Raw genomic sequence first — 27306 nt, forward strand, 5'->3', positions numbered from 1 at the left:
GTACCAAAAACAATGGAATTTTTAAACTGTTTAAATATCAGGAAAGGAGTAATCCCCCCCCCCCCCATTTTCATAATGACTCTATTTATTAGTAAAACTCAACTAAACTATTTTATTAGCAAATTCTATTTTAACTTGTCTTTGTAGTGTATTTTTAATGTTTTTGTATTGAAACATTCTTTTAATTTGGCCTGTGGAACAGGAGTTGAAAAAACCCCCAAACCAATTATAACGATAATGGGAGGATTATAACAGGAAAATTTCAATAAATTATTATTATTGTTTAAATTCTTGTAGTTATTCTTGTAATTTGGCTGTGGGCCAGGGACTGAATAAAATTTTAAAGATAATAGGTGGATCTTAAAACAAAATTTTACCGTGGAAACCGTCTTAAACACAAGGCATGGAAACGATGTGCAACACAAACATGCATTGAGTTACATGTAGCTCAGAATAATTTAAGAAACCATTTAGATTTGTGTCAGGCAGGAACTTGATTTGATGTGGTTTACCTTAAAGGCCTGGACACTATTGATAATTACTCAAAAATCATTTTTAGCATAAAAACTTACTTGGTAACGAGCAATGGAGAGCTGTTGATAGTATAAAATATTGTGAGAAACGGCTCCCTCTGAAGTAACGTAGTTTTTGAGAAAGAAGTAATTTCTCAGTAAAATATTTGTATTGATTTCGAGACCTCACGCGAGAGATTTCAAAATCAAGCATCTGAAAGCACACAATTTCCTGTGACAATGCTGTTTTTTCTTCCATTATTACCTAGCAACTTCAACGACCAATTGAGTTCAAATTTTCATAGGTTTGTTATTTTGTGCATGTTGTGACACACCAAGTGAGAAGACTTGGTCTTTGACAATAACCAAAGTTGATTGTGATTTACCTGTTTGATTTGATGGACCAGCCTCTGATTCTGCTCCGATAACTCATCAACAACTGACTGTTTCTCCTTCTCCATTGCTCTCTGTGAAGCCTTCTGATTGGTCAGTTCCTTGTGCATACTGGATAATTCTGATTGAAGGTCCAATAGCTTGCTCTCATACTCCCCTTGAACATTTTCAATTCTTCTTCTCAGATGATGCTTCTGTTGTTCTAATTCCTGATGAAAATTAGATACAAGGTATTAGGTAAAATGTCACACAATGTCTACACTCTACACATGTTTGGAAACATTGCACAACAATTGCAACATGGCAATCTTTGTTTATAGGATTTGAGGCATTGCATGGTGAGGTATCAATGTATATTTGGTTTGCGGTAACACCATGTATGTATCTACTTGCCATGTAGAGTTTGTTCTTATAGGCTGGGACTACTACTTTAGCTTATAGGATCGTGTAGTCCCAGCCTATTTCTATACCATCTGCCCGGGTAATAGTTAAAAAGCAGGACAGTTCTTTTCAGGACTGAGAAGTCTCCCAAACCCCCGAACATCTACTCCATGGTAGTAGAATAAAGCAAGACAGTTCTCTAAGAACAAACTCTACCTGGCAAGTAGATAAACACATGGTGTTACCGCAAACCAAATATACACGCAATCTTTTTTCCTACTCCTACATGCAGGCTCATTTCAAAGGTAAGGAAAATAAAATCTTTCATTGAAGAAGAAAAAGAATTAGCAGATTGTAAACTTCTTAACGTTCTGTTGTATAAATGCGTAGACTTTTAATGGCCCCATATGTTTCAACACTTAGAATACACAATCCAAGGAACGTTACTGTCAGTAACGCTTCTCACATTTGATATTTTTGGGATAAAAACTGACTTATTTTCCCATAACCACATTACTTCAAAGTGAAATGATTATCAAAATTGCTTTATACTATCGAAAGCTGCTCAGTACTTCTAAACCAAGTATTTTAAGAGTGGTTACCAAACATAATTATGCCTATCACCTTTAAGATTGGCAGTGGCGAGCTTGTGCTTATGAGAAAAAGAGTTGCAGACAAAATCTCTTAATTAAGGACTTAAACGTTAAGAAATAAAAAAAATAAAATAAAAAATGTTTATTTCCTTCTCATTCTGAAAATCTTTCTTGGTTTGTCATCCAGGGATGCCTTGAATGTTTTCACATAATGTACATGTACATGTGACAGCGTGCCAATAAAACAAAAAACAGCTTATCTTCCTCGCCCCTTTTATCTTGTTTGAAGCCAACCTTCATTGTAAAACTTATATGTAGTTGTAAAATGCAATTGATTACTGGCTAGCTTGTGCTTATTAGAAAAAGATTTGCAGCAACTATCTCTTTAAAAAGGACTTAAACGTTGAGAAAAAAAAAATTGTTTATTTCCTTCTCATTTTGAAAATTGTTCTTGTTATGTCTTCTATTTATTCATGCCTTGAATGTTTTCACATAATGTACATGGACATGAGAGGACAGCATGGCATTCGTATGCACCACCAACTCAGCTGTGAAATGCGATTGATTACTGGCGACGGTTTCCCGGTATTATTATCCTGTTGCCATGGAAACCACCTTGCAGATTATTAACAAAACAACGACTTCACTCTTTACGTGCATGCGGTAACCCATTGAAAGCCTGTTTTTTTCTGCCTCAAACTTGATTACGCTATTTTATCTTTAAGACTGTAGTCTTGCATTTTGATCAAATCAAATAGATGGAGACAAGAAAGTATTAGGGTTAACTGCAGTTTATGCAGTGTTATTTTAAATTAATTCCTGTTCATCGTTGTTCAGTGCCAAGTACGTGGGAGCTTGACACACTTCATTTGGTGCTAACATTATACAATTGTTGCACGCTGTGACGGGGTCCATGGCGTTTACACTCGAGGGGGAAAATGGAACCCGAGGCGAAGCCGAGGGTGCCATTTTCCCTCGAGGGTGTACAAAACCCATGGACCCCAGTCACAACGTGCAACAATTGTTTTGTTATACCTTTGTATAATTGTTATTCCTCTTCTCGAAGTTCTGTTGTCATCTTCAAACATTACTACGACAGACTATTCATTGTTTAATAAGCAGACGAACAAGAAACAATTCCCTCAAACCCGCGGTTGTTTCGTACACAGGGCTGGAAATCGACCAACGCTTGGAACGATCAAGGTGATGTACACCAGTGTACATCACTTTTCATATTACCCGGCCAGTCGAGCCATGTAACATGCGTTTTTGTTGCACGTCACGTGATTTGTTCTCGATCAATCAAACTTCGCAGTTTGTTACCGAGGTATAACAATTGGCATTGTGTACCCATTCCTCCTACATTGTGCCTTCATTGTGTTCTGGAAATCTCAGGCATTTTTGAGTGAGGATTTTTTTATATTTGTTTATTTCTACCACATCTTGGGCATGGTATAATACATAATTTTAAAATGTATGTCAACCAGAAAATCAGAGTAAACAGACGTCTGTTTCGCCCATTCAGTGATTCACTGAATGGGTGATGAGTTAACATGAGGATGATTATTCATACATTTATCTAGCCATGACACTCCTATTTGATTATGATAATAATAATAATAATAATAATCCCACCCGAGTAACATGCCTGTGATATTTTTTTACAGCACTCGGGGAAAGTACTGAGTACACAGTGCTTACACACATCGGAGTATGGGTAAAAAAAACCAAAAATAATAATATGATTTGGCATTTATAAAGTGCCTTTTACCAGAGGATACAAGAGTTTTTTAAGGGGGGGGGGGCAGACTAAAAAACCCAGATAACATGCTAAGGAGATGGTTGGATCTTGAAAGTGAGACCAGTTGAATTTCTGCTACAGGGGCAGGAAGTTTGTTACATACGAGGGGCACAGATGGGGAAAGCTGGATCACCAGCCTGATTGCAACATTTGGGAATATCAAGACATATACCTGCATTTATAAGAACAAAGACAGTAGGAAGACATTATGAAGTAGAGATGAGACTGAGAGGTAACTTAGCCAAGATAAAGTGTGTTGAAAAACTTGTATACAGTATGAACAAGAGTGCGGAATTGAGTGTTAAACAGCCAGGAGCCAGTTGAGGTCGTTAAGACTAGAGACGCAAACGAGGGAAAATTTTGGCTTCTACAAAATGAGCCTGTTACACCCTGTTTTGTTTTCTTTGACAAAGAGAGATGTTTTTCTGAGATGCACCATTTAGAATACAGCTGAAATGTGAAATTGTAAAATACATTATAAAGAAAGGAGCTTATAATTTCAATGTTCAAGATTAATAAAGGCACTGGACACCTTTGGTAATTGTCAAAGACCAGTCTTCTCACTTGGTGTATCTCAACATATGCACAAAATAACAAAACTGTGAAAATTTGAACTCAATTGGTCATCAAAGTTGCGAGATATTAATGGAAGAAAAACAGCCTTGTCACACGAAGTTGTGTGCACTCAGATGCTTGATTTCGGGACCTCAAAATCTAATTCTGAGGTCTACAAATCAAATTCAAATATTTTAGTGGAAAAATACTTCTTTTTCGAAAACTACGTTACTTCAGAGGGAGCTGTTTCTCATAATGTTTCATACTATCAGCGCTCCATTGCTTGTAGCTATTGTTAAGTTTGTATGCTAACAAATATTTGTGTAATTACCAATAGTGTCCAGTGCCTTTAAGAAAAGATATGTTTCAGATAAAGTTGTCAGATAGTGTCATCACGCAGGGCTCGATTGATATAGTCACTAGCCAGGTGTGCAAACACTATTCAGCATCATGATTCAAGTTAGCTCTGACAACATGGGTCATACCATGATAAAAGTCCAGGTCTAATACTTCACTGAGGCAACAGAGGCGATTGCCTCCATGCCCCCTGGTCATTGACTTGGTGCCCTTGAAATGCTCTACGGTAGAAATTTACAATTTCTTCATAGGGTGCCCTTTACCAAGGAGAAAATGCCTTGGCGCCCATACCCTTTCAAAATAGAAGCATAAAGGCCTGAAAGTCTACTGTTTATAAAAATAATATAGGCCCCAACAACACATTCATAAATACCTCAGACAGTTTCGCTATTCTTATTGGTGGAGAGCGCGTCACATGGGTGTGTATAAACCTTTGTTTATGACCAGTAAAAAGTGTTGAAACATGGGCGTGACACGCAAGCTTGCACCTGTGCTTATAAGACAGTTTCTTCATTCCTATTGGTCGAGAGCAACGGCCGAGACAGTTGTGCCACATCACGCGATACGCGCCACGTGCACTCCTTATATGGAGTTGATTACCCGAGGGCGACGGAGGGCCTTACCATTTCATAGCTGAAGGGGTGTTGTGTTGAAACAAATCACTGAACAATTATAATTTTTGCATTTATTTTACTTTTTTACCAAAAGTGTTGATGTTTTTTGACCGAAAAGGTATTTATGAATGGGAATCAAAGTGTGTTGAATCGGTTTTCAACTAGTGGTTTAAACCCGCCGAGGGATGGTTCTTGATAGTTTACCTCGACTTCGTCTCAGTAAAATTATCAAGAACCTGGCCTCGTTGGGTTTAATTCACTAGTTGAAAACCTCTTCACCACACATTGATTCCCTTATTTAAGTGTGCATATAAAAGCACATTTTTTGAATTAAGGATTGCCAAAAGAATTATGTAGCACACGGACATCGAGACAAAATAGGACATACCAGCTTAAAAATCTACTGCTCATAAAAACCTATGAACAAAGTATGAACAAAGTGTGTAAAAATATTACTTAATGAATTTAGGATCCCCCAAACACAAACACTCTAGTGGACAAAAGAAAAAATGAAAGGAGTCCAAACTTTAGGTAGTTTGGCTGTTTTCATTATTTTTTTTATTCCGACTTCAACGAATGTAACAAAAGAAAGATTTCCATATGCTATTGCTGTCACACGCATTGTTATTTACATTGTATAATTAGAATCAATTTGACCTCTAACAATCAACATTGGAGTGTGAAATGTTTACACAATGGGAGGGAGAGTACAACATATTGCTATGCCCTTCAAACCAACACTGTCATATGATTACTTAAAGGAAATGTAAACAGACATCACTCTGAAATTACAATAATAATATGTAACCACTCTATAAAATCACTTTCCAAAAAGAAGAAAAAAAATTGTAACAAAATTAAGTTTTCAAATGCAGAAGATGCAAAGAAGTTTTTTCGATTTGAGTTAGAAGCGTATGTGACACGTCATCAAATTGAATAATTGGGACACGGCAACTCAAAAACTTAGTTAATAAATAATGGAAGATTTAATCTGAAAAATAACAAAGACAGAAAACTCTCAAGATGTCATTGCTATGCCTTAACAGAAAATAACCATAATGTCAAATTAGTCAACAATATGTATTACTAAATATTAATGAAAAAACAATTAATAAGAATTTCAGAGTAAAACTGTTTAATAACAACAGTTGGACAAATTAATCAAAAATAGAGGCCGACATGTTTGAATCTACGTACCGCGTAGCTATCACTGCTCTGTGATTATATAGCCATTTATTGTATGTAGGGACTAATATGCAAATGTGTACCAGCACAAATGGATGGTCAAGGTCAAACTGATACACAGAGTGCGCTTTCTGGGAAAGTGGAGCTCTATCGAGTCAAGTCACGTACGCGCAAATGCTTGCAATCAATGTCAGCCGTCCCTAACAACGGCATCGCCGTATTTTGACCATGAGTAATTCACAGACAGATGTGACTAGATACAGGGTCCTTGGAATTTTTACAAAGAGAATTACAGAACCTGAAATTATACGAGACAGACATTTATGTTGGATTTAAGGTTTCAAAACAATTGCTGTGAAAAAGAGGATAAAAACAACGAAAAACATTAGTTGTTGTTTAAAATCCTGTTGTTTAAAGTACCTGCTGCTAAACATAGGATTTGAACTGCCTCTATCTACTTGGCAATTTCGGTGGTCTAGTTGGTTTTATGACACTGCTCTTGAATAGCAAAGTCGTGGGTTGGAATCCCACTTGAGTAATATGCCTGTGTTTTTTACACAGAACTCTGGAAAGTACTCCATATACAAAGTGCTAACAAACATCTATGTACGGGTAAAACCATATTCTTTATCCCTTTGATGCAAATTTGACATCTATTAAATTATTGTTTTATGCTGAATTTTTTAAAAGTTCATTCCCTACTGAAGACTAGCAGGGGGGAAAGATGATATTAATGAAACTCATCACATCTCGTTGAACAATTGTCAGTAGAGATTCAACACAGATACAGGGCTCAAGTTTTTCACTGGACCACTGACCCAAGACCAGTGATTTCAATGTCGGTCCAGTAAAAGTTAATTCCCTACTGGAGACTAGCAGGGGGAAAGATGATATATTAATGAAACCCTGAAGCTCACATCTCTTTGAACAATTGTCAGCAGAGATTCAACACAGTCTCAAGTTTTTCACTGGACCACTGACCCGAGGCCAGCGATTTCAATGTCGGTCCAGTCAAAGTTCATTCCCTACTGAAGACTAGCAGGGGGAAAGATGATATATTAATGAAATCCTGAAGCTCACATCTCTTTGAACAATTGTCAGCAGAGATTCAACACAGATACAGGGCTCAAGTTTTTCACTGGACCACTGACCCGAGACCAGCGATTTCAATGTCGGTCCAGTAAAAGTTCTTTCCCTACTGAAGACTAGCAGGGGGAAAGATGATATATTAATGAAACCCTGAAGCTCACATCTCTTTGGACAAAAGGAGATTCAACACAGATATAGGGCTCAAGTTTTCACTGGACCACTGACCCAAGACCAGTGATTTCAATGTCGGTCCAGTAAAAGTTAATTCCCTACTGGAGACTAGCAGGGGGAAAGATGATATATTAATGAAACCCTGAAGCTCACATCTCTTTGGACAAAAGGAGATTCAACACAGATACAGGGTTCAAGTTTTTCACTGGACCACTGACCCAAGACCAGTGATTTCAATGTCGGTCCAGTAAAAGTTAATTCCCTACTGGAGACTAGCAGGGGGAAAGATGATATATTAATGAAACCCTGAAGCTCACATCTCTTTGGACAAAAGGAGATTCAACACAGATACAGGGTTCAAGTTTTTCACTGGACCACTGACCCAAGACCAGTGATTTCAATGTCGGTCCAGTAAAAGTTAATTCCCTACTGGAGACTAGCAGGGGGAAAGATGATATATTAATGAAACACTGAAGCTCACATCTCTTTGGACAAAAGGAGATTCAACACAGATACAGGGCTCAAGTTTTTCACTGGACCACTGACCCAAGACCAGTGATTTCAATGTCGGTCCAGTAAAAGTTCATACCCTACTGAAGACTAGCAGGGGGAAAGATGATATATTAATGTAACCCTGAAGCTCACATCTCGTTGAACAATTGTCAGTAGAGATTCAACACAGATACAGGGCTCAAGTTTTTCACTGGACCACTGACCCGAGACCAGTGATTTCCATGTCGGTCCAGGGGTCGATTTCACAAAGAGTTAGGACTAGTCCTACCTAGGAGATATACAAATTGTATGGATAGTCCTAAGTTAGGACGAGTAACTAGTCCTAACTCGAGATAAGACTAGTCCTAACTCTTTGTGAAATCCACCCCAGTAAACTCAAGACAGGACAAGTCAGGTGCTCTTGTTTTTTTTTCAATTCATCATCTTTGTCTCAAAAAATTATGTTCAAATGTTGAGTTTGAGTCTCACAAATAATATTTGCAATCCCTGCTGAGTAACAACCATAACTTTTCTGAGTGTTTTGTTCAAATGAAACAGTTAGGGGATAAAACTGTGTACTATTCTCTTTTCATTTTGATTCTGGTCTTGCAAGTAAAATCCTGATACAGTAAAGATTCTGAGCTACAAGGCCTGCGGTTTTGTGGATTTTCCACAAATTTTAGAGCCCCAGTTCAACTCATGCGGTCCAATATTTCTTGTACATGTAAAATGCAGTTTTTTTTCTCTCCAATTTTGTTGTCCAAAGTGTTGAACAGAGTAGTGATCGTTTTGTTGTTTAGGGTTGACAAGTGTTTTTATTGGTGTGTCCCAGGCACCACCATAATAATAACCCGTTTTTATATAGCGCTTTTCACACCTGGAGGGCGTCCCAAAGCGCTTCACATTATTACCCCTGGTCACTGGGCCTTAAATCACTCCTTAAACCATCTCAGCTCCCTGGTGGGGAGTATACAGCCTTGTGCAACATTAATATGCGCTACTCGGCTAAATCAATCACAAGAACCATCTCTGCCCTCACAGGTGGATTTTCCCGCTCAAACTCAGAGCCTCATAATTTATTCTTCACTATTTTGCTAGAGCTTGAAATGTTTTGCTGTTGAAGTGAACACTTTAAGTGAATAGTTCCTTTGATGGGAGAAAAATTGCTTTGAATATTATTCTCAGTGAGTAAATTTAATGGCTGATTTGTGGAAACGATACAAAAAGTAATTGGAGTGTATGGACAAATATTTCAAGCCAGTGTTTGAAATTGTAGAACAGTTGAAGTTGGTAAATTACCATACTATTTATTATCCTGTATCACTCAAGATTGATTATTTTGCAATTGTTGTAAAAACAAAATTGAATTGTTGTTGCGCTGTAAAAATTCACTTGTGTCTTGTTTGCAAAATCATTTGTAACATTTATGGAATCTTAGTCACCATATTTAAGTTAAGTCGGCCACGAGCAAAAAGTGGTGACAGTCGGAAATATCCAGTACGAGTCCCAATTTTCTGAGTCCAGTTGGTCAAGTCCGAGGCTGAATCACTGACATTCTGGAGTCTGAGTCCAAGCCCACCGAAAAACGTAGACTGAATTTATACTGGAGTGTCATACAACGGTCCCCGACGCTTGTTTTAAAGGGTCTGATGGGTACTTTTTGTAGGACACAGGGCACAATGTCCACAGATTTACATCAAACTCACACAGTTTGAAGATAATGATGGTGGAAAGCTTCCCTTAAAATATTATTTGTTGAGGTGCTGTAGTTTTTGAGAAATGAGTAAAACAAGTCACAAAAATAATTTTTGTCTCAGGAGACAATTTTTTTTATTAGCATGTAAAACATATTTTCGTGACATTGTTTTACTAATTTTTCAAAAATACAGCACCTCAACAAGTAATATATTTGAAGGTAAGCTTTCTACTATCAATATCTTCAAATGGTGTAAAATGTAAATCTGTGGACATTGTGTTTTGTGTTCGAAAAGTACCCAAATCCTTTTTAAACAAATATACAACCAATGTCTGATTAATTATTGATGAATTGAAAACATGTACACTCTTCTGTACCAGTACTGTTTGTTTTTATGATGGGAAAACAAACTTTATTACTCGAGTACAATGTGCATTATATTATACCAGTACACTGCAGAAACACGTAAATAATAAAATAGAAACTAGTAGAGTAAACACTTCTCGCTGATGTACGGTTGCTTTACTGCACATGTTTGCTTTCTATTTCAAATGTTTTTCCAAGCTCTAGTTTTATTTGTGGCACTCCACACAAATGTGACTACACACTGTTGTGTTTGAAAACTTCTTTTGATGAATCAAACTTTTCAAATATGTAAATTTGGAACAAAGTAGATTTTTGACTTTGTAGCTGACTTTGTAGCCAATGAATAGCCTATTTTTTTTGCTAACCTGTGAAATCTGCTTGCGCCTTAGCAAATTGTTCTGCTACAGTAAGCTAAAAAATTTGCTTACCGTTTAAAAGCAGCGCTATGAATTTGGGCTCATGTGACAACATATCTGGCTGCAGCATTCGCAAACAGACACACCCTCAGAATGTTAAAAAAATGCACTTTCATTTTTTAAATTCAAATATTTTTTATTGATTTCTAATAAACTGTGGCCGGGGCATTTCAGACAAAATAATTTCACAGGACAACCATAATACCATCTTTCATTATAACAAGTAAGCTTTCGGATATAAATTACACACAATTTTTTTGGGGGCACCAAACAACGACGCCTACCTTTAATTTGCTTAGCCACAAAGAATAACAAATTGTACAGAAACCTTTCTTTCCAACAAGGTCACTAAAAATGATGAATATCCTACAGTAATAATGACTAAGGATGGACGCCATAATACTACATACAAGCATGGCAGAGGGTAGAATACAAGTGCATGTTTATTATGACTGGCAATATTTGCAGAGTCCTTCACATATCCTGCCTGGGGCTTAATCTCATTAAGTAATAAAGGATGAATGGCATTAACAATTATTAACCCATGGACTAAGACCCTGCCAGCATGTACTGAACAAGTGCTACATACACGTATTCAATCTCCTACGACAGGTGTAGGGCCTTTTGTACGTTAAACATTTCTTGTATTTGAACCCGGCTCGGTGAAAAAAAAACCCAAACATACTCGGGCTTATGTACCACACCAGGGCTCTTTTTTCACACTGGACCACTAGCCTGACGCCAATGACTTCAGTGTCAGGCCAGATAGGATCAAGACAGGACAAATTTGATGTTTTTTATTGTGTTTTTTTTTAAATTCAACATCTTTGTCTCAAAAGAATTATTTTCAAATCATATGTGCAGTTTGAGTCTCACAAAAACTTTCAATCACTGTTGATTATCTCACCAATAGAACAGAAGATCTTTTCTTAGTGTTTCGTTCAAATGAAAAAGTTTAGATGAAAACCAATGCTCTCATTTTGCTTCTAGTCTCTTTTCATTTTGATTCAGGTCTGATAAATAAAATCCCACTCCAATAAAGATTCTGAGCTACAAGTCCTGGGGTCTTGTGGGTTTCCCCAACAATTTTAAAATCAAGGTGCTTGAACAAAGATAATTTGTTTTACGAGGTTTCTGAAACTGTTGAAAATGGGCCATATTTTTGACCGCGTGAGGGCGCTCTCAATCACTTCAGGGGTTATATTCATTCTTACCCAAACCATTTATTAAAGACTGGAACACATTACCACCACAGACATCTAATCCATGACGGACAATAAGACTTTTGAAGGAGCCGTTATAATCCACCTCTAAAGCAAATTGAAACTACGGCGCAACAAAAGTGACAGAACGCCTATTGATTTGTGCAGGGCGAATCGCGTATACCCCCGGAAGTGATAAAAATACTATTTATAGCGCCCTCGCGCGGTCAAAAATAAGGCGCATTATGAGAAAAGTAGCACCTTGTAAGGGTTTACAAGGTCCCAGCACACTCAGCAGACACTGCAAGAAACACTGGGGCAAACCCCTTCTCTGAGCGCTAAGTGTACTGGCGGCGGAGTGGCGGTATATTTTACATGCATGTAATTTACACAACGCAATGAAACCTACAGCTTTATCACTTCCGAAGGATGAAGCAATGATGCTTAAGTGTCGTGCATAAGGACACAAGTGTCAAGACCTGGACTCGACACCACACTCTGCTGATCAAAAACACCATGAGCTTGAGTCCAGTGCGCTTGACCGCTCGGCCACAATATGTTTTCATTTTATGTAGTGAACGAAATCGGATAATGAAACAGAGATGCTATCCGATTGGTTTTGGGAAGTGTTCTCATATTTATCCATTTTAATCCTCAACAGGTACATGTATGTCATAAAACAGTGATGGTTAAATGTCATCCTTGCGAAAACACAAGAAATGTAGTCGGAATGAAATGCTCTGGTTACAATAACACATGGTGGACCTTTTCTTTCCAAGTAAAATATCTGAACACAATTTTGCAAAACAATGAGCATGCATAATGTACAACTTACAATGCAAATTATTTAGTGCTACTGTGCAGCTGTCAGTACTTCATTGGATAACAAACGTTGTATAACATTGTATAATTATACAATTGTAAATCAATGTTGACACTTTTCAATATAATACTACTGTGCAGCTAGTTACACTATTGCTGCCAAACAATTGAAAGTCTGGTAGTCTTGTCTTACATAATGTTTTTCAATTGAAATATTTTTTTGTTTTAAATGATGTTCAAATGTTGTCTTTCAGTCTGATAGTTATCTTCAGTTCTGGGCACAAAAACTTGCTAAGCATACAAGTGTTGCTTAGCAGAAAAGGTTTACACACCACAATTAGTGCGCATTGGGTGACTGCCGGGTTCCCCACTCAATATTTGCTTAGCAAAGAAATTTGTCAAGCAGTACATTCTGCTTAAAAACAGCTTTATGAAATTGGGGCCCTGTTGTGTGAAAGTATACTTTACACAATAAAATAAACTGGATAAACTTTCTCTTAGTACTTCTTCAAATAAAACTGGTCTATTGTATTATTATGTTAAACCACAGATGGTAAACTGTGTACAGATTAGATATCTCCTCATTTTGATTCTTGTCTTGAAAACAAATTCTGACCTAAACATTTTAGAGCTATAAGCCTCGTGGTCTTAAAGCCATTATACACTTTCGGAACATTGAGGTCGAAGGTCAGTTTTGCTAAAACATTCCATAAAGTACATCTAAGACTCATCTGAAACAGTCATGATACAGTTTCAGGGAATGATTTCATCAAGCGATTTTTGCATAGCGAAATATTTGGACTGAACTTGTTTTGTGCGCACTAGTATTAAAGCCATTATACACTTTCAGAACAGAACAAAAACAAGAAAAAAAGTTCACAGATTTACAAATAACTTACAGGGTTTACAGAAGGTAATGGTGAAAGACTTCTCTTGAAATATTATTCCATGAAATGCTTTACTTTTTGAAAAAACATTAAAACAAATATAAATTCTCGATATCGAGAATTACAAATTTATTGTAAATACATGTCATGACACGGCAAAACGTGCGGAAACAAGGGTGGGTTTTCCCGTATTTTCTCCCGACTCCGATGACCGATTGAGCCTAAATTTTAACAGGTTTGATATTTGATATATAAGTTGTGATACACGAAGTGTGGGCCTTTGGAGTCGGACAATACTGTTTACCGAAAGTGTCCAATGGCTTTAAATGGTTTTTACCCCAAAATTCAAAGCCATGGCATGAAGGTAGTAAAACATGCCAATACTTGGACAGAATGTTTTTAGTGTGGACAAGTTATTATACAAAGGAACGGCCTATACTGTGGTTCCAAAAACTAAGGGTGACAATTGCAAATGTCTGCAGACGACGAAATAACACGCCCCGCCCACTCACTACTGCGTAGTCAGTTTGTGATGACGTCACAATGAGGGTTGTAACTACAACACTAAACAAAGAGCATTGTGTTCATTGTGCAGCATTGTTTGATGAATCACATGGTAAATATTGGTAGGCTCTGATGCTGGACAAAATGCTTGTTTTCGCCAGTCTATTCATTAAATGCAGTTTTATACTTTTTATTGTTATTACACAATATGGCTGCAGAGATAGATAAAAAGGTTTCAAAGGTTGCGATGGTAGATAATTAAAATCTAAACAGGGAGAGAGCTTCACAATAATTTATCCCACCGTAACCATGGTAATACAGGATGGTAATATCAATAAACAGGCAGCAGGTGGAGAAAGTCTCTACTTTCAAGCTTGAGTACATACAATGTTGGCTTTGTGCAGCAAATGCTTCCACTTTTAATGTAGTCATATGTACATTGTGGCTTAAAACTTACGTTTTATGAAATTGGGCCCAGGTCTAAAAAAAAAAACTTTATTAAAGGATTTGGGTACCTTTTCAAAATGTCCATAGATTTCCATTAAACTTACATGGTTTGAAGATAATGATAGTGGAAAGCTCCCCTTCAAATATTACTTACTGAGGTGCTGTAGTTTTTGAGAAATGAGTAAAACAATGTCATGAAAATACGTTTGTAAATGATTAAAATAATTTTCGTCTCATGAGACGAAAATTATTTCCATGACATTGTTTTACTCATTTCCCAAAAACTACAGCACCTCAGCACGTAATATTTTCAGGGAAGCTTTCTACTAGTACTATCATTATCTTCAAATTGTGTAAGTTTAGTGTAAATCTGTGGACATTGTGTTTTTTGTCCTACAAAAGTTACATAGACCCTTTAAATGGCAAATCCATGTTCAATTGACCATGCTGTGATTTATCTAACTTTCCATGTAACACTTTGTTAAAAACGTTGACAAATTAATATTTTCCAGACAAGTATCCATGGAAACGGCACGTTATGTATTTAAGGCCGATGATGAACAGTAGCCAGAGTAACTGTGGAATTACACAAAGAATTGGAAAGAGGTGGTAGGCATGGAATTTCATCTTTCAGAGGGCAAGCCAGTTTCCATTTTGCAAAGGGCACTTTCATTGGAATCTTTACAGTCGACGGGAAACTTTCAATGGAGCACCAGGGCCAAGACCAGGGGGCAACAGAGCCCATGGCCTCCGTGTAATACTAGGGCCCAATGTCAAAGAGCTGCTTGAGGAATGAATGTTGCTTAACAAGTTTCTATTAAGAAGAAGATGAGCAGGATACCTGCAGTCAGAAATTGTACTTGTGACATTATAGTTTGGCTGTAAGCTTAATTTGTGTATGCTTAGCTACTTTTTGTGTTTTAACAGGGCCCAATTACATAGAGCTGCTAAACACAAAAATTTGCTTTAGCATGAAATTTATTACAGGATTACCAGCCAAATTTCGATTTGTTGCATATATATTGCTTGTTACTGGTATTCAGTTTTTTTCTTATCCTGAAAACCACATGAAAATTTGGCTGGTAATCCTGTTTTTATCGAGGCAAAACAAATTCATGCTAAGCAAATTTTTGTGCTTAGCAGCTCTATGACATTGGGCCCAGCTACTACAAAATTAGGCCAAGGAGTGGGGTGGGGGTTGGGGTTGAGAAGGATCACATACCTCCATCTTCTCAGCTAATTCTTGTTGCATCTGATCTTGCCTCTTGACTAACTCTTCATTACGCTCCAGTAACGCCTTGCCGAGCTCCGCGGCTAGAATCAGATCCTTCTCTTTTTGCTCCAGTTGAGCATAGACATCATCCTCCCTTGACCCCTGACCCGGTGACGCCGCCTCCATCCGATCCACGCCACCGAAATTATCAAAGAAATCCAACGACCCCTGGCTGGGGTCGAAATCGTCGAAGGAGAGGTTATCCAGATTATCCATGATGGATCCCTGGTCAGACATGGCGGTAGGAATGTTAAAATGGTGCATCACACCAAGCCTTGACATGGTCTAACAACACGCAGCAGTAAGCTGAGGAGTGTAGTTCGTGAACAACCCTATAAATCATTGGTAGTGGCGGTGGTCCCTGTATTGCAGGGAGTTCAAGAGCGACGCTTTGTGATTGTAAAGTGTCGTCAGCTGCTGCTTTTATCATACGGTCAGAAACGGCACTCTACCTGTTGAACAAAGAAAAGCAATGAGTGCGTCATGCGCCATAAACGGACAGGTTTTTAAGCCATTCATATAAAGACAATCGACCGTGAAGCTGCTATTGTGTTGGTTCAATCAATACACAGTGGAATATTCACATTTTTTTTATAATGAGTGTCAAGTCTTTTATCACCGAGATTTTTATGTTTTGAACAAGTCCATACAGGATTGTGTCTATTTTTGTTTTTTTTCATGGGGAAAAAGAATTGGTGACCTTGAATTTAAAAGCATGTGTTTCAAGTTGGATTTATTGTCAAAGAGAATGAATAGGCCAATAAAATGTATTTTCAAGGGTTTAGCAGTTAAGACAACTGTTAAAGATGCTATGTCAGATTTTTTGCCCCAAACATTAAAAAATAGATTTTTTGAGTCAATGGTATTTCAAAGAGTATCACCCGCTCTAACGAAAAAAAGTTTAACTTTTACTTTTAATGGTCAGGAACCATGACAACAATTTTAAACGTTTCTTATAAAACACATAAGAATTGGTCACGTGATATATTGTCGGGATCCCGACAAAAACTAATTTTGAGCACTTTATTTCACTGCTACTAATAATTGGCGGACTTTTTCGAGCAATGGCTCAAATGAAAGCTTGTAACTTTCTCGACCCCCATCAAAATACCCATTGAATTTTAAATCAAAATTTTTGGGTCAAATCGGCCAAAAATCTGACATAGCATCTTTAAAGAAATGCAAGGGTTATGGGTTTGAATCCAATCCAAGTAGTCAGTGAATATCTTCCGGGAGAATTTGGAAAGCACTGAAAATATAGTGATTATCACACATCGGTGTAATTATTACATTTTTTACATACTGCATGAAATTAGTAAATACATTTTATCGTTGAATTTATAAATTGAGGAACACAGACAATAAACTAAATCAAACATTCATATTCAAAAATTTCCTATCATTCAGAGAAATTCAGTAGAAAAGAATTAACCACTTCAATCAATCGAAATCATTGCAAATTCCATTAGGTTAATAGCCAATTATGTTTTCGGATACAAAAAAGTATGATTTAGCTTGATTAGGCCCCCTATTAGTTTTATTTTTATTTATAAAAATCATTCGAACCAGTAACACTGGAGCTATCTCTATGGGAGCTATGCATCTGCCACTTCCTCCCTTAATTTCCAATTCTATCCTTACCCCAGTCCAAAAACTTCAACAAACATAGAGGAACACAAATTTTAAACTGCATACAAAGTCTTAAAATCATGGGGAAAAAACATTTGGCTCCTTTTTGACGATTTCCACTCTTCGTAATGTTTGACACCGCTGATCGATTAACACCATTTTAAGTACCTTCGAGTATGAGTGTACGCAAGAAACCATGAAGCATGATGATTTTTTTCTTTGTAAAAGCCCAACAATTAGCATTTTAGCTACCAATTCCTAGAGAGGAATGATTTCACAATGGGGACATAAATTCCAGAATCCATTGAAAATTGTCAACTCGGACTTGGAAATTTGTCCGTTCCCGAGACCTCTGGTACATTCCTTAGACCTTTGAATTGGAACATTACTTAGGGCTCCCGTGCATTCCTTTGACCTCCGATATGTTTCTTAGACCTCCGGTACCTTCCTTAGACCTCTGATATGTTTCTTCTCTGATATGTTCCTTAATAGACCTCCGATGTTCTATAGACCTCCAGTACTTTCCTTACTTACTGTAAGGCCCGGTCCCACTGCAGCACTAACGAGAACGATAACGATAACAACGCAAAGAGAATGCATTCTATTGGTTGAATGAGCATGTGCGTATTCTGCGTGGAGCAATTCAACCAATAGAATGCGTTCTCTTTGCGTCGTGATCGTTATCGTTTTCGTTATCGCTGCAGTGTGACTCGGCCATTAGACCTCCAATATACATGTTTCTCCTGTACATCCAGTAACTCTGACCAACCATCACCATGCTGTCTCCAGAAGACAATCAGAGCATACTGATCGAAACGTCGAGTTGAAACCAACGGTTCTTTTCAGAACCACCCCAACTCATTAGAGATAGTCATTACATGGTGTTACCGCAAACCTTTCTATATCATCACCATGGTGCAAGTAATTTTACTATACGCTAGATCCAGGATGGTCAAATTTTTGTGTCCAAACCACTTTTTTATTCATTCAAAAAAAAAAAGGTAATGTTTAAACTTTTGATCACCTTATTGAATGATAATATTTTCCATACCTGTAATTTTTAACCAAAACTACGGTCTTCTGACTCTTCATCAGCATAGGATGACCTGCTGATGATAGAATAATTGGTAGAAAATTACAGTATGGAAATATTTCCAGTGTTGTGTTCAAAAGTTAAGCATTTAAACATTAAATTGTATATTTACTGCGTTCAGATGCATTTTCAATTAATTAGTATTACACAAAATGAGTTAATTGCTTTGATAATATAGCGGATGGGGGAGGGACGGAGTTTAAAAAAAATAAGTTTTGTTGACATGCCAAATATGAAATCAAGAATAAAGAAGTCATCACAATCACTATAAAACAGAGGGTTTGTGTGTTTTTGATGTTTTCAATAGTTTTGTCAAACAAATTTAACTCCTAGATGATATTTCTGCAAACTTTTTCTAATAACTAAGCACAGTGTAGCCCAAGTAAATATTTGGAAAATTGTTCTTGCTTTGCCAACATGAATAAAAACCTTCTTAAAACACCTTTAAAACTTGTACATCTTGAAAAAGTATCATTGAAAAGGTTGTTTTTTATGATAAAAAAGAAAGGAAAAAAAAGAAAGAAAAAAAAGAAAATGGGGTCGGGGGTTTTGAACGGTCAGGCAGGGACGATCAACAATTTTTTTTTTATGTGGCCTAATATTGTAACGTACTGCCAACGGATCCTTGTTTGCTCTGATGAGCCAAATGCAGACAGAAAACAAACAAACTCAAAATCCGTTCAATATGAACCACATTGATTTATTTATTCTTCGAAAATGACATCTTGTTCAATGCTCAGTCACTCACAGAACTCAGCATTTGGTCTGTCTAGTTAGAACACAACTTAATCGTGGACAATACATTGCTAGAATTGGCGCCAAAACGACACAGCCTGCCAGCCCACCTGGATAATCTCTATATTACTCCTAAAACTACGAGGTCCGTTACGGTAATTTTGAGACTGCGGAGTGGATTTTCTGGACCAACTTTAAGGTCAATGAGAGTTCAAAGAACACATAAAGCCTAATTTTGGCGAGATTTGATAAAAAGAAAAGAAAAAGAGATTTGAGTTCAAATCGACATGCCAAAAGAAAAAAAAACAGAACCGGTGTTGTGATGATGATCACCTATGAGGTTCGTGGGGACAATAGCGGAACGAACCTCATGTTCTAGGAGTAATCTCTCATCATTATAGCATTTTGTTCTACATCAGCGAATACGATAATTCGTTCAATGACTGTACAGTTCACACCAAGTTCATGCCAACTGTCTAGGAAGCATTGTCCTTCCATGATCCGGCAGGGCCATTCCAACGCACCGGCGGGGCTTTCGTCCAATACACAAAGCGTACAGTTCGAGTTTGTTACTATTAACATTTGCCATAATATTTCTAAATTAAGGTATCTTTCCTTGTAGTTGCATACTTCTAGAAACTATAAGGCCTTATAGTTTCTAGAAGTAGTAATTGCATTCTACCTCTAGACCTCGGTTTGGACATCATCGGGGGGGGGGGGGGGAACTATGTGGATTGGATTTTGTCGACTGTGCAGCATCCCATAATATATTTGCGATAACATAACCCTCCTCCCGGCGGCCAACCAGGCCGGAGGTCTCCGGCCTGCGGCCGTTGGAAGGAGGGTTACCCTCCTCACGACGACCGTTGGAAGGAGGGTTACGTTATCGCAACTACATCCCATAGTCATAAAAGGTTTTTCCTGGAATAATTCTCAAGGGGTTTTCCTCCCACATCTAAAACTGAAACTTCCTCCCTTGTCTTCGGCCATTTGTTCTGCGCTTGAGGCTTTTTGCATTGGGGTACAGTTCACATCCAGCACAGATTTCCATCTTCAATCTTCAATTGTGAAATCCTTATTCAGCTATGTACAATAATACATTACATAGCTATACCATGGAGCTATGCTATGGTTCCATCATCACATATCAGCAGTCATTCACAGTCACACTTTACAATACAGTTTTTTAGTCTTTACACACACCATGACCATGGAGGTAGAATTAAACACAGGCCCAGGCTTATTTCTATTCTATCTACTGCCCTGAAGAGTCAGTAATTTTAGAAAAAGTTAATAAAAGTAAGATAAAAACTCTACATATCGTTAAAATAAAAGCAAGATAAAACTCTACAAAGTCACCATGGTTTTTACTCACGTCAATTATTTATCATTTGTCGTTGACGACCACACACACACACAAATCCTTGGGAAAAATCGACACTGTCTGAACGGTTTCTCACAATGTTATGATGTGCATGCAGAGCTTGCATGCAGATCGTATAGCGCCGGCCGCACACACACACGACGTACACGCAGACGACATCCGCACGAGTTTGTTTACGAATAATCATCAGACTCGGCGGCTGTTTGATGTTTGTGGTATAGAAACAGAAAATAGTTAAGAACTTTGAAAATTGATACCCAGACTACCCCAATATAGCTTTACGCGTGTAAAGCAAACTTTTGAATGGTTCCCATACTAATCGTTTCTGATTGGCTTTTGCATTCAACACTCACAAAAAACAGAAACCGTTGGGTATTCAACGCGCGGTGTTCGACTTGTTCTGGAGGTGTGTATTTTTTATCGTTTTTAATTTTATCGAAAAGGACATATTTTGGCCGTAAAATTTAACTTTCATAAAACTCTGTGAAATCATGTTTTAATTTCATGTGTGTAGAGTACGAATAGGTATCCAGAGAAGAATAACTTTGCTCAACATGCTCAAGTCAAGTTTATTTTTATATTTTTGTTTTGTATTTTTTTCTCGGGTATTTTTTACTTGGGGGGGGGGGGGGGGGGGTGTGGTCGGGGTGTAGTCCAGTCCACCTTGTTGGACTGTGTTCTAATAGACAGATTAGACAAGTTACCGTATGGGGATGGTGCCACCACTTTTTCGTTTGATATGAAATAATAAAGTATCTAATTTACTTCAAAGAGAAATCCCTTTTTGTAAAAATTCGTGAAAAAGTTGTGTGGCGGGGTCGCACTAGAAAACCGACAACTCACGACAACAATTTTTAAATGCACTTTAACAGAATATTTGAACATAAGTCAACCGTTAAATATATGCATAGAGTCATATGCACCCAAATCACTTTCAAACTGTTGAAAAATTTGTATTTTTAATTGTAAAATAAGTATCATATGGTGCCATACGGAAACTGTTCCACTAAAAATGTGGGTGTTTTATGCCTCTCTTTATTTTAACACCGGTTATCATTCATATAATGAAACCCTTTTTCTACAGTCACTGAAAAGACCGATATTAAAAAAAGAAACTTAGAAAGCCCTCAATTCAATCAATTCATATTCATAAGCATTTGTAATCACTGTCTCTGCTGGTAAAGTTGCCTTTATTAACAATCAGGCAAGCCAATTTTTTTAATTTGCGTGTTCACAATTTTTAAACTAAACAAATAATATTATCTTGCCTGTGGCACAAAATTGACATGAACTATGCAGTTTGCATGAATAATTCACATTGGCCAGAATGGCCGGGAAGCAGCGGCGGTTTGTAATTCAGGATTCAGTGTTGGTTGTCATCGTCAGACCAGAAATAAAAACAGGATTCGTTTGTCTTTCATTCAAAGTCAAACAGTCAAATTTGTTTTTCTATTTTAACAAAGTTTATCGACAAGTTGCAGCGCAGTTTTAGTGGATTGTTTCGTGCTATGTCACAAGAAATTCTGTACAGATTCTTCCCAAGTTTTTGAACAAACAAAAGTAATCAATTTAGGTGGAAGTTTAGACCCAGCAGAATTCCCTTCATGCAGCGTATAATTCACGACAGGTGGTGAGAATTAAACTTATATATAGTTGGATCGACAAAGATCGCGCATTGTTCAAAGTTTTTGCCCCGACTAGTGTAAATTTTTAACATTCATGTGAGGAAACAAAGTTTGTGCTGTCTCAATATAGCACACTGCGCAAATCATAAAAGGGGACAACTTCAAAGATTGTGTCCAACATCATTATTGTTCTGACACTCATAACTAAATGTAGGAGTACATTAATGATAAATATAGGACACTTTGAATGCTTCTTCGCAGCTGCTGCACTTTTAACAATTAAACTAAACAAGCAACAAATGCAATGTAAACTGAACTACACAGCACCCAATAATGTAAATTAAAAAACTAAAACGGGTTTTAAATTGAGTAGGGGCCTACTGTGTACACGTAGTTCAGTTTACAACGCATTTGTTCAGTTCAATTGTTACCCCCCAACTGACTTACACACAACCAATGTTGTGTAGTACTTAGGTCTTTAAAACCAAAATTATAGAATTATTTCCTCAACCCATTCTCACAGCTATAGCCATTTTTAATATTATTTTTTCATCAGCTGGAGAGTGAGACTGCAAAATGAGTAAGTCCGTTCATCTTCAGCGTGGTGCCCTGACTCCCGGTAGGATAGTCTCCACTGATGGGATCAACGCTAGAACCAGCCGTCTTAACCAGTTGTTTCTTGGAAAGACCGGCACGGCAGGATGGCGTACACATATCGCCAGAGAAGGACTTCTTGATGCCCTGCTGGTGCTCTACGAAGAGTGCAGTGGTGAACAACTTATCAGAGATAAGCATATCTCTACGTTTGTTGCTAAATGTGAGTTGATGATTGTCCTCTGAAAGATTTATTTTTCCTGTCACTTTTATATTTAAAATCTTATTATTCAAAATAAGTAGAAGAATCGGAATATAAAGTACTTCCTGTTTGTGAATTTCTCTAGACAATAAGCCAGAGGCCAGGGGTTTTAGTGTCGGGCCAGTGACCTTATGACCAGGGCCCAATCTCAAAGAGCTGTTAAAAGCACAAAAATTTGCTTAGCATAAAATTTCTTCCTTTATAAAAGCAGGATTACCAACAAAATTTCCATTTGTTGCATTGCTTGTTGCTGGTGTTCAGCTGATGTTTTGCTGAAATACAAGGCATGTGTCTTACATGGAATAGTCATGTGGATTATATTTCTAAAGTCATTTCTAGAAATATTGGTGTGATTAAAGGCAGTGGACACAATTGGTAATTGTCAAAGACTAGCCTTCACAGTTGGTGTATCTCAACATATGCATAAAATAACAAACCTGTAAATGGTATTGCATTCCCTTTATAACATATTGATGGGATCTTATCTTAATTATAGGATACTTGCTTGGGGAGCTGGTTCTGCTACTAATCTCAATCGACTTCTCAATCTTGCAGAAACGAGCTCTTCGTATAATTAATTTTGCAGATTTTAACGCATATTCAGACTAGGCCTGGGCGAATGAGTTCTTTAAAATGAGTTCCAGTTTTTTTTTATGAATGAACCGAGTGACACTTTCTAAAACTAATAATCCGCCCATAAGATCTCATTCACAAATGAACAGTGCCCTCTAGCAGCAAAAAATAATAATAATTATTATATGATATTTGAATATCCGGTTAATTTCGGAAAGTTGGCCAGCGGTTAACCGAATACCAAATTTCGCTATTCGCCCAGCACTAATTCAGACCCCCTTTTCATCAAATATTAATATAATACTTTGAAACTGAAGGATATTTATCGCCTACAGCTGATGTATTGGCTGTCCTGCAAAAATTTACAGCTTTCAATTAAATCTATTTGTTATTTAAATTCAGTTGTTCATTCTCATTTTACCCGCCAAGCTTCTAATGTTTACAATTCTGACACTTGTACTTTCCTTGCTCAGGAAACTATTAAACATGAGGGACCCATGCTGTGGAACGTGACTAATGAACACCTTAGAGTTTTCAAAATCTTATTTATCTTTAACCATGTCTTTAAATCTGACACGATGGAAACTTATTTATAGTTGAGTGAATAGATACCATGTATAAGAGATGTTAAATTTGCATCGGGATAAAGAATATTAATTTTGTTTTTTACCCATACACCGATGTGTATAGCACTGTATACTCAGTACTTTCCCGAGTCCTGTGAAAAAATATCACAGGCATTAATTTACTCGGGTGGGATTCGAACCCACGACCCTTGCAATTCTAGAGCAGTGTCTTACCAACTAGACTACCGAGGTTGCCCGGTAGCTAGAGGCAGTTCTAATCCTATGTTGTTGGCATGTACTTATGTACTTATTATCTAAACATGTACAGTGCTGAATGGGAATGGGTGTTCCCCTCAGCCGCTGGGAATCCTCGCCCACATTGCCCACCCATATTGCCTGCCCTTTCCCTGGGTGGTATTCAGTTTCGGTCGAAACAAGGCTGTTGTGTTTAGTTTTTTGTCCAGTGTTTTGTTTACGTCCTTCATCTATTTGTTAAGTGTTAACTTATATTTCTTTTTGAGTTTACATGCGCGCATTGAGATATAATTTTATATCTCGCCTCACCCACGGACCTTTTGGTTCACCGAAGTGTAATTATTATGTGTTTCAATGCAAAACATGCGCAGTGACCAACCATTGCCTACAAGCTCTGCTTCTAAAATGGATCCCTCTGCTGTGTCATATTTATTTTCATCTTGATATAGATGTATTGTATTCTTTTAAACCTGATCGCTCTTGAGTGATTTAGTATTTTATTTGTTGATACTGTGGAAAATAAAATGAACCTTGAACCTTAAAGCACTGCCGTGCTACTCAAGTATACTCGGTGGTTGCACGACATGTTGACAAACCTTTTATGTGCAGTATCTAACGATCTACATGTAAAGGCTTTCCGTTGCTGGGAGTGTTCTGGAATGGGATCGGAAACAAATTCTGACTGGAACAAACTTATTCTAGATTCAGAATTAAGCTCAATATTTTGTTTGACAGTCTTAAAAAAGCTACAATGACGCCACTCCCCATTGATGGTAATTATTATAAGGCAAAATTATTATAAGTAAAAAACAACATCATTATGAATTTATCATTATATTTGAGTGTCACTGCTCTAATTGTCGTCATGTGCCACTTGACTTCTAAGCGACGGTTTTCACATGTCGCCATCTTGAATTATTTTAAGTGTGGCAGACTATCTCAATAAGTTCGTTGTTTGTCACCGATTCTTCTGTTATGTGAAAATCATTTGAGTTTGACATGGCAAAAGAGCGACATCTAGCGCAGGCCTTAAATCATTGTATTAAAGATGATCTGGTAACCTAACCACCATTTACTAATATAATACATGTAAAACCAGTAATTGTAATCATGCACCAGTTACGACTCGGTAATTACTTCATGCAGTAGGATTTTTGAGAGTTGTATAGGATCCGTGTCAGGACAAATTTGTGCAGTGTATAATGGAGCAGGACTTTTGATTCACCCACCGCTAGAGAGAGGTGTGTAGAGAGAGGCGTGTAGAACTCACTGATGTCAAAATAGTGTACAGAGCAAGAAGTATGCGCTTATTCAGTTTGTACACGTTTCAATGGTGTAGGATGTACACAATACATGCCTTATATTTTCCCCTGCAGATCTTTCTGGGTATATACAATTGTTACCAGTATCCCTTTTTTTCTGAAGAGCCGAATATTATGCCTGTAAAAAAAATGGTCTAGTTGAAAGGCTGCTGACCATAAGCCTTTTTGAGGTATGGTGGACGTGATAGGAGTGTACTGTTTGCAGAGCTGGGCACCAAGGCATTTTCTCTTTGGCAAAGGGCACCCTATGAGGAAATTGTAAATTTCTACTGAAGCATTTCAAGGGCACCAAGGCAATGACAAGGGGCAACGGAGGCAATCGCCTCCGTTGCCTTTGTAAAGTATCAGGCCTGTGTTTGGTTCAATGGGTGTTTACAGACAAATTTACCCAAACCTAAATAGTGTTGTAGCATTGTGTCCGCCACATCTAAATAAGGCTTATTATTATGTACCCATTTTGATTACAGATAAATCAACAATCGATGAAGTCAAGAATCTTCGAATCGGAATCAATGACTTTGAGGTGAAGGATGTGATTGGGAGAGGTCACTTTGGTGAGGTCCAGGTGGTGAGAGAAAAGGCCTCTGGTGATGTGTATGCTATGAAGGTACTTCATAAAGATGGCACTCTATCCAAGGAGAATGTGAGTATTGGTTGAAATTTTTAAAAACAAAACATGTTAAAGACACTGGATGATTCTTAATTGCTCAAAATAATTGTTAGCATAAAACTTTACTTGAAAGCGATCAATGAAGAGATTTTGATAGTGTAAAGTATCGTGAGAACAGCTCCCTCTGAAGTAACGTAGTTTTGAGAAAGAAGCAATTTTCGAGACCTCAGAACTTCGTGTGACAAGGGTGTTTTTTTCTTCCATTATTATCTCACAACTTTGACGACCAATTGAGTTAAAATTTACAAAGGTATGTTTTTTATGCATGTTGAGATACACCAAGTGGGAAGACTGGTCTTTGACAATTACCAATAGTGTCCAGTGTCTTTGAGGACACAATAATAATTTGCTCTGTTCATTCTTTACAGATGGCGTTCTTCGAAGAGGAGCGTGACATCATGGCCCGCGCCAGCAATGATTGGTTGACGCAGCTCCAGTATGCCTTCCAGGATCGCCACAACCTGTACCTTGTCATGGAGTTCCATCCTGGCGGTGATATGCTCTCTCTACTCAGTCGATTCGACGACGTGTTCGAGGAGAGTATGGCCAGGTTTTATCTGGCTGAGATGGTTGCCGCAATCCACAGCTTGCATACTATGGGATACGTACACAGGTGAGAAACCCCTTTTTAATAATACAGACATGGGCCTGATGCTTCTCTTTTGAAAGGGCAAGGCGGCTATTTTAGGGGAAAATAGCCTAGGACTTTTCCAGTATAAGGATCGTTACAGAATTGGTAAGAAACAAAACCGTGAAGATCACAGATTTACATCAAATTTACACGGTCTAATGATTACGATAGTAGAAAACATCCCTTGAAATATTTATGACTGAAATGTTAT

At 37.6% G+C, this 27306-nt stretch overlaps 3 protein-coding genes across 5 annotated transcripts in view; 2 read left to right on the forward strand and 1 right to left on the reverse strand.

Annotated features, from left to right (window-relative positions):
* Positions 1 to 4786, forward strand: part of LOC139938154 (uncharacterized) — a 313018-nt gene extending 308232 nt beyond the window's left edge. Inside the window, exon 5 of the transcript XR_011786116.1 lies at positions 4764 to 4786. The gene's annotated coding sequence lies outside the window, so the exon portion shown is untranslated. The remainder of the gene's footprint in view (positions 1 to 4763) is intronic.
* The window catches only part of LOC139938153 (uncharacterized), a 42757-nt gene extending 22086 nt beyond the window's left edge, over positions 1 to 20671 (reverse strand). For 2 of the 3 annotated variants that reach the window (XM_071933536.1, XM_071933534.1), the window contains exons 1-3: positions 20589 to 20671; positions 15706 to 16208; positions 899 to 1114 (exon numbers count right to left, since the gene is read on the reverse strand). In XM_071933536.1, coding sequence (XP_071789637.1) covers positions 899 to 1114; positions 15706 to 16038 — 549 coding nt within the window. In that variant the 5' untranslated portion in view covers positions 16039 to 16208; positions 20589 to 20671. Of the gene's footprint in view, positions 1 to 898; positions 1115 to 15705; positions 16209 to 18436; positions 18492 to 20588 lie in introns of all 3 variants that reach the window. The other variant, XM_071933535.1, reaches the window with a different exon arrangement.
* Positions 20672 to 20963: 292 nt separating this feature from the next.
* The window catches only part of LOC139938246 (citron Rho-interacting kinase-like), a 40386-nt gene continuing 34043 nt past the window's right edge, over positions 20964 to 27306 (forward strand). Inside the window, exons 1-4 of the mRNA XM_071933655.1 lie at positions 20964 to 21003; positions 22779 to 23039; positions 26262 to 26437; positions 26833 to 27077. Of these exons, the coding sequence (XP_071789756.1) occupies positions 22799 to 23039; positions 26262 to 26437; positions 26833 to 27077 (662 nt within the window). The 5' untranslated portion in view covers positions 20964 to 21003; positions 22779 to 22798. The remainder of the gene's footprint in view (positions 21004 to 22778; positions 23040 to 26261; positions 26438 to 26832; positions 27078 to 27306) is intronic.

This window comes from Asterias amurensis, chromosome 6 (genome assembly GCF_032118995.1).
Source record: "Asterias amurensis chromosome 6, ASM3211899v1".
Lineage (NCBI taxonomy): Eukaryota > Metazoa > Echinodermata > Asteroidea > Forcipulatida > Asteriidae > Asterias > Asterias amurensis.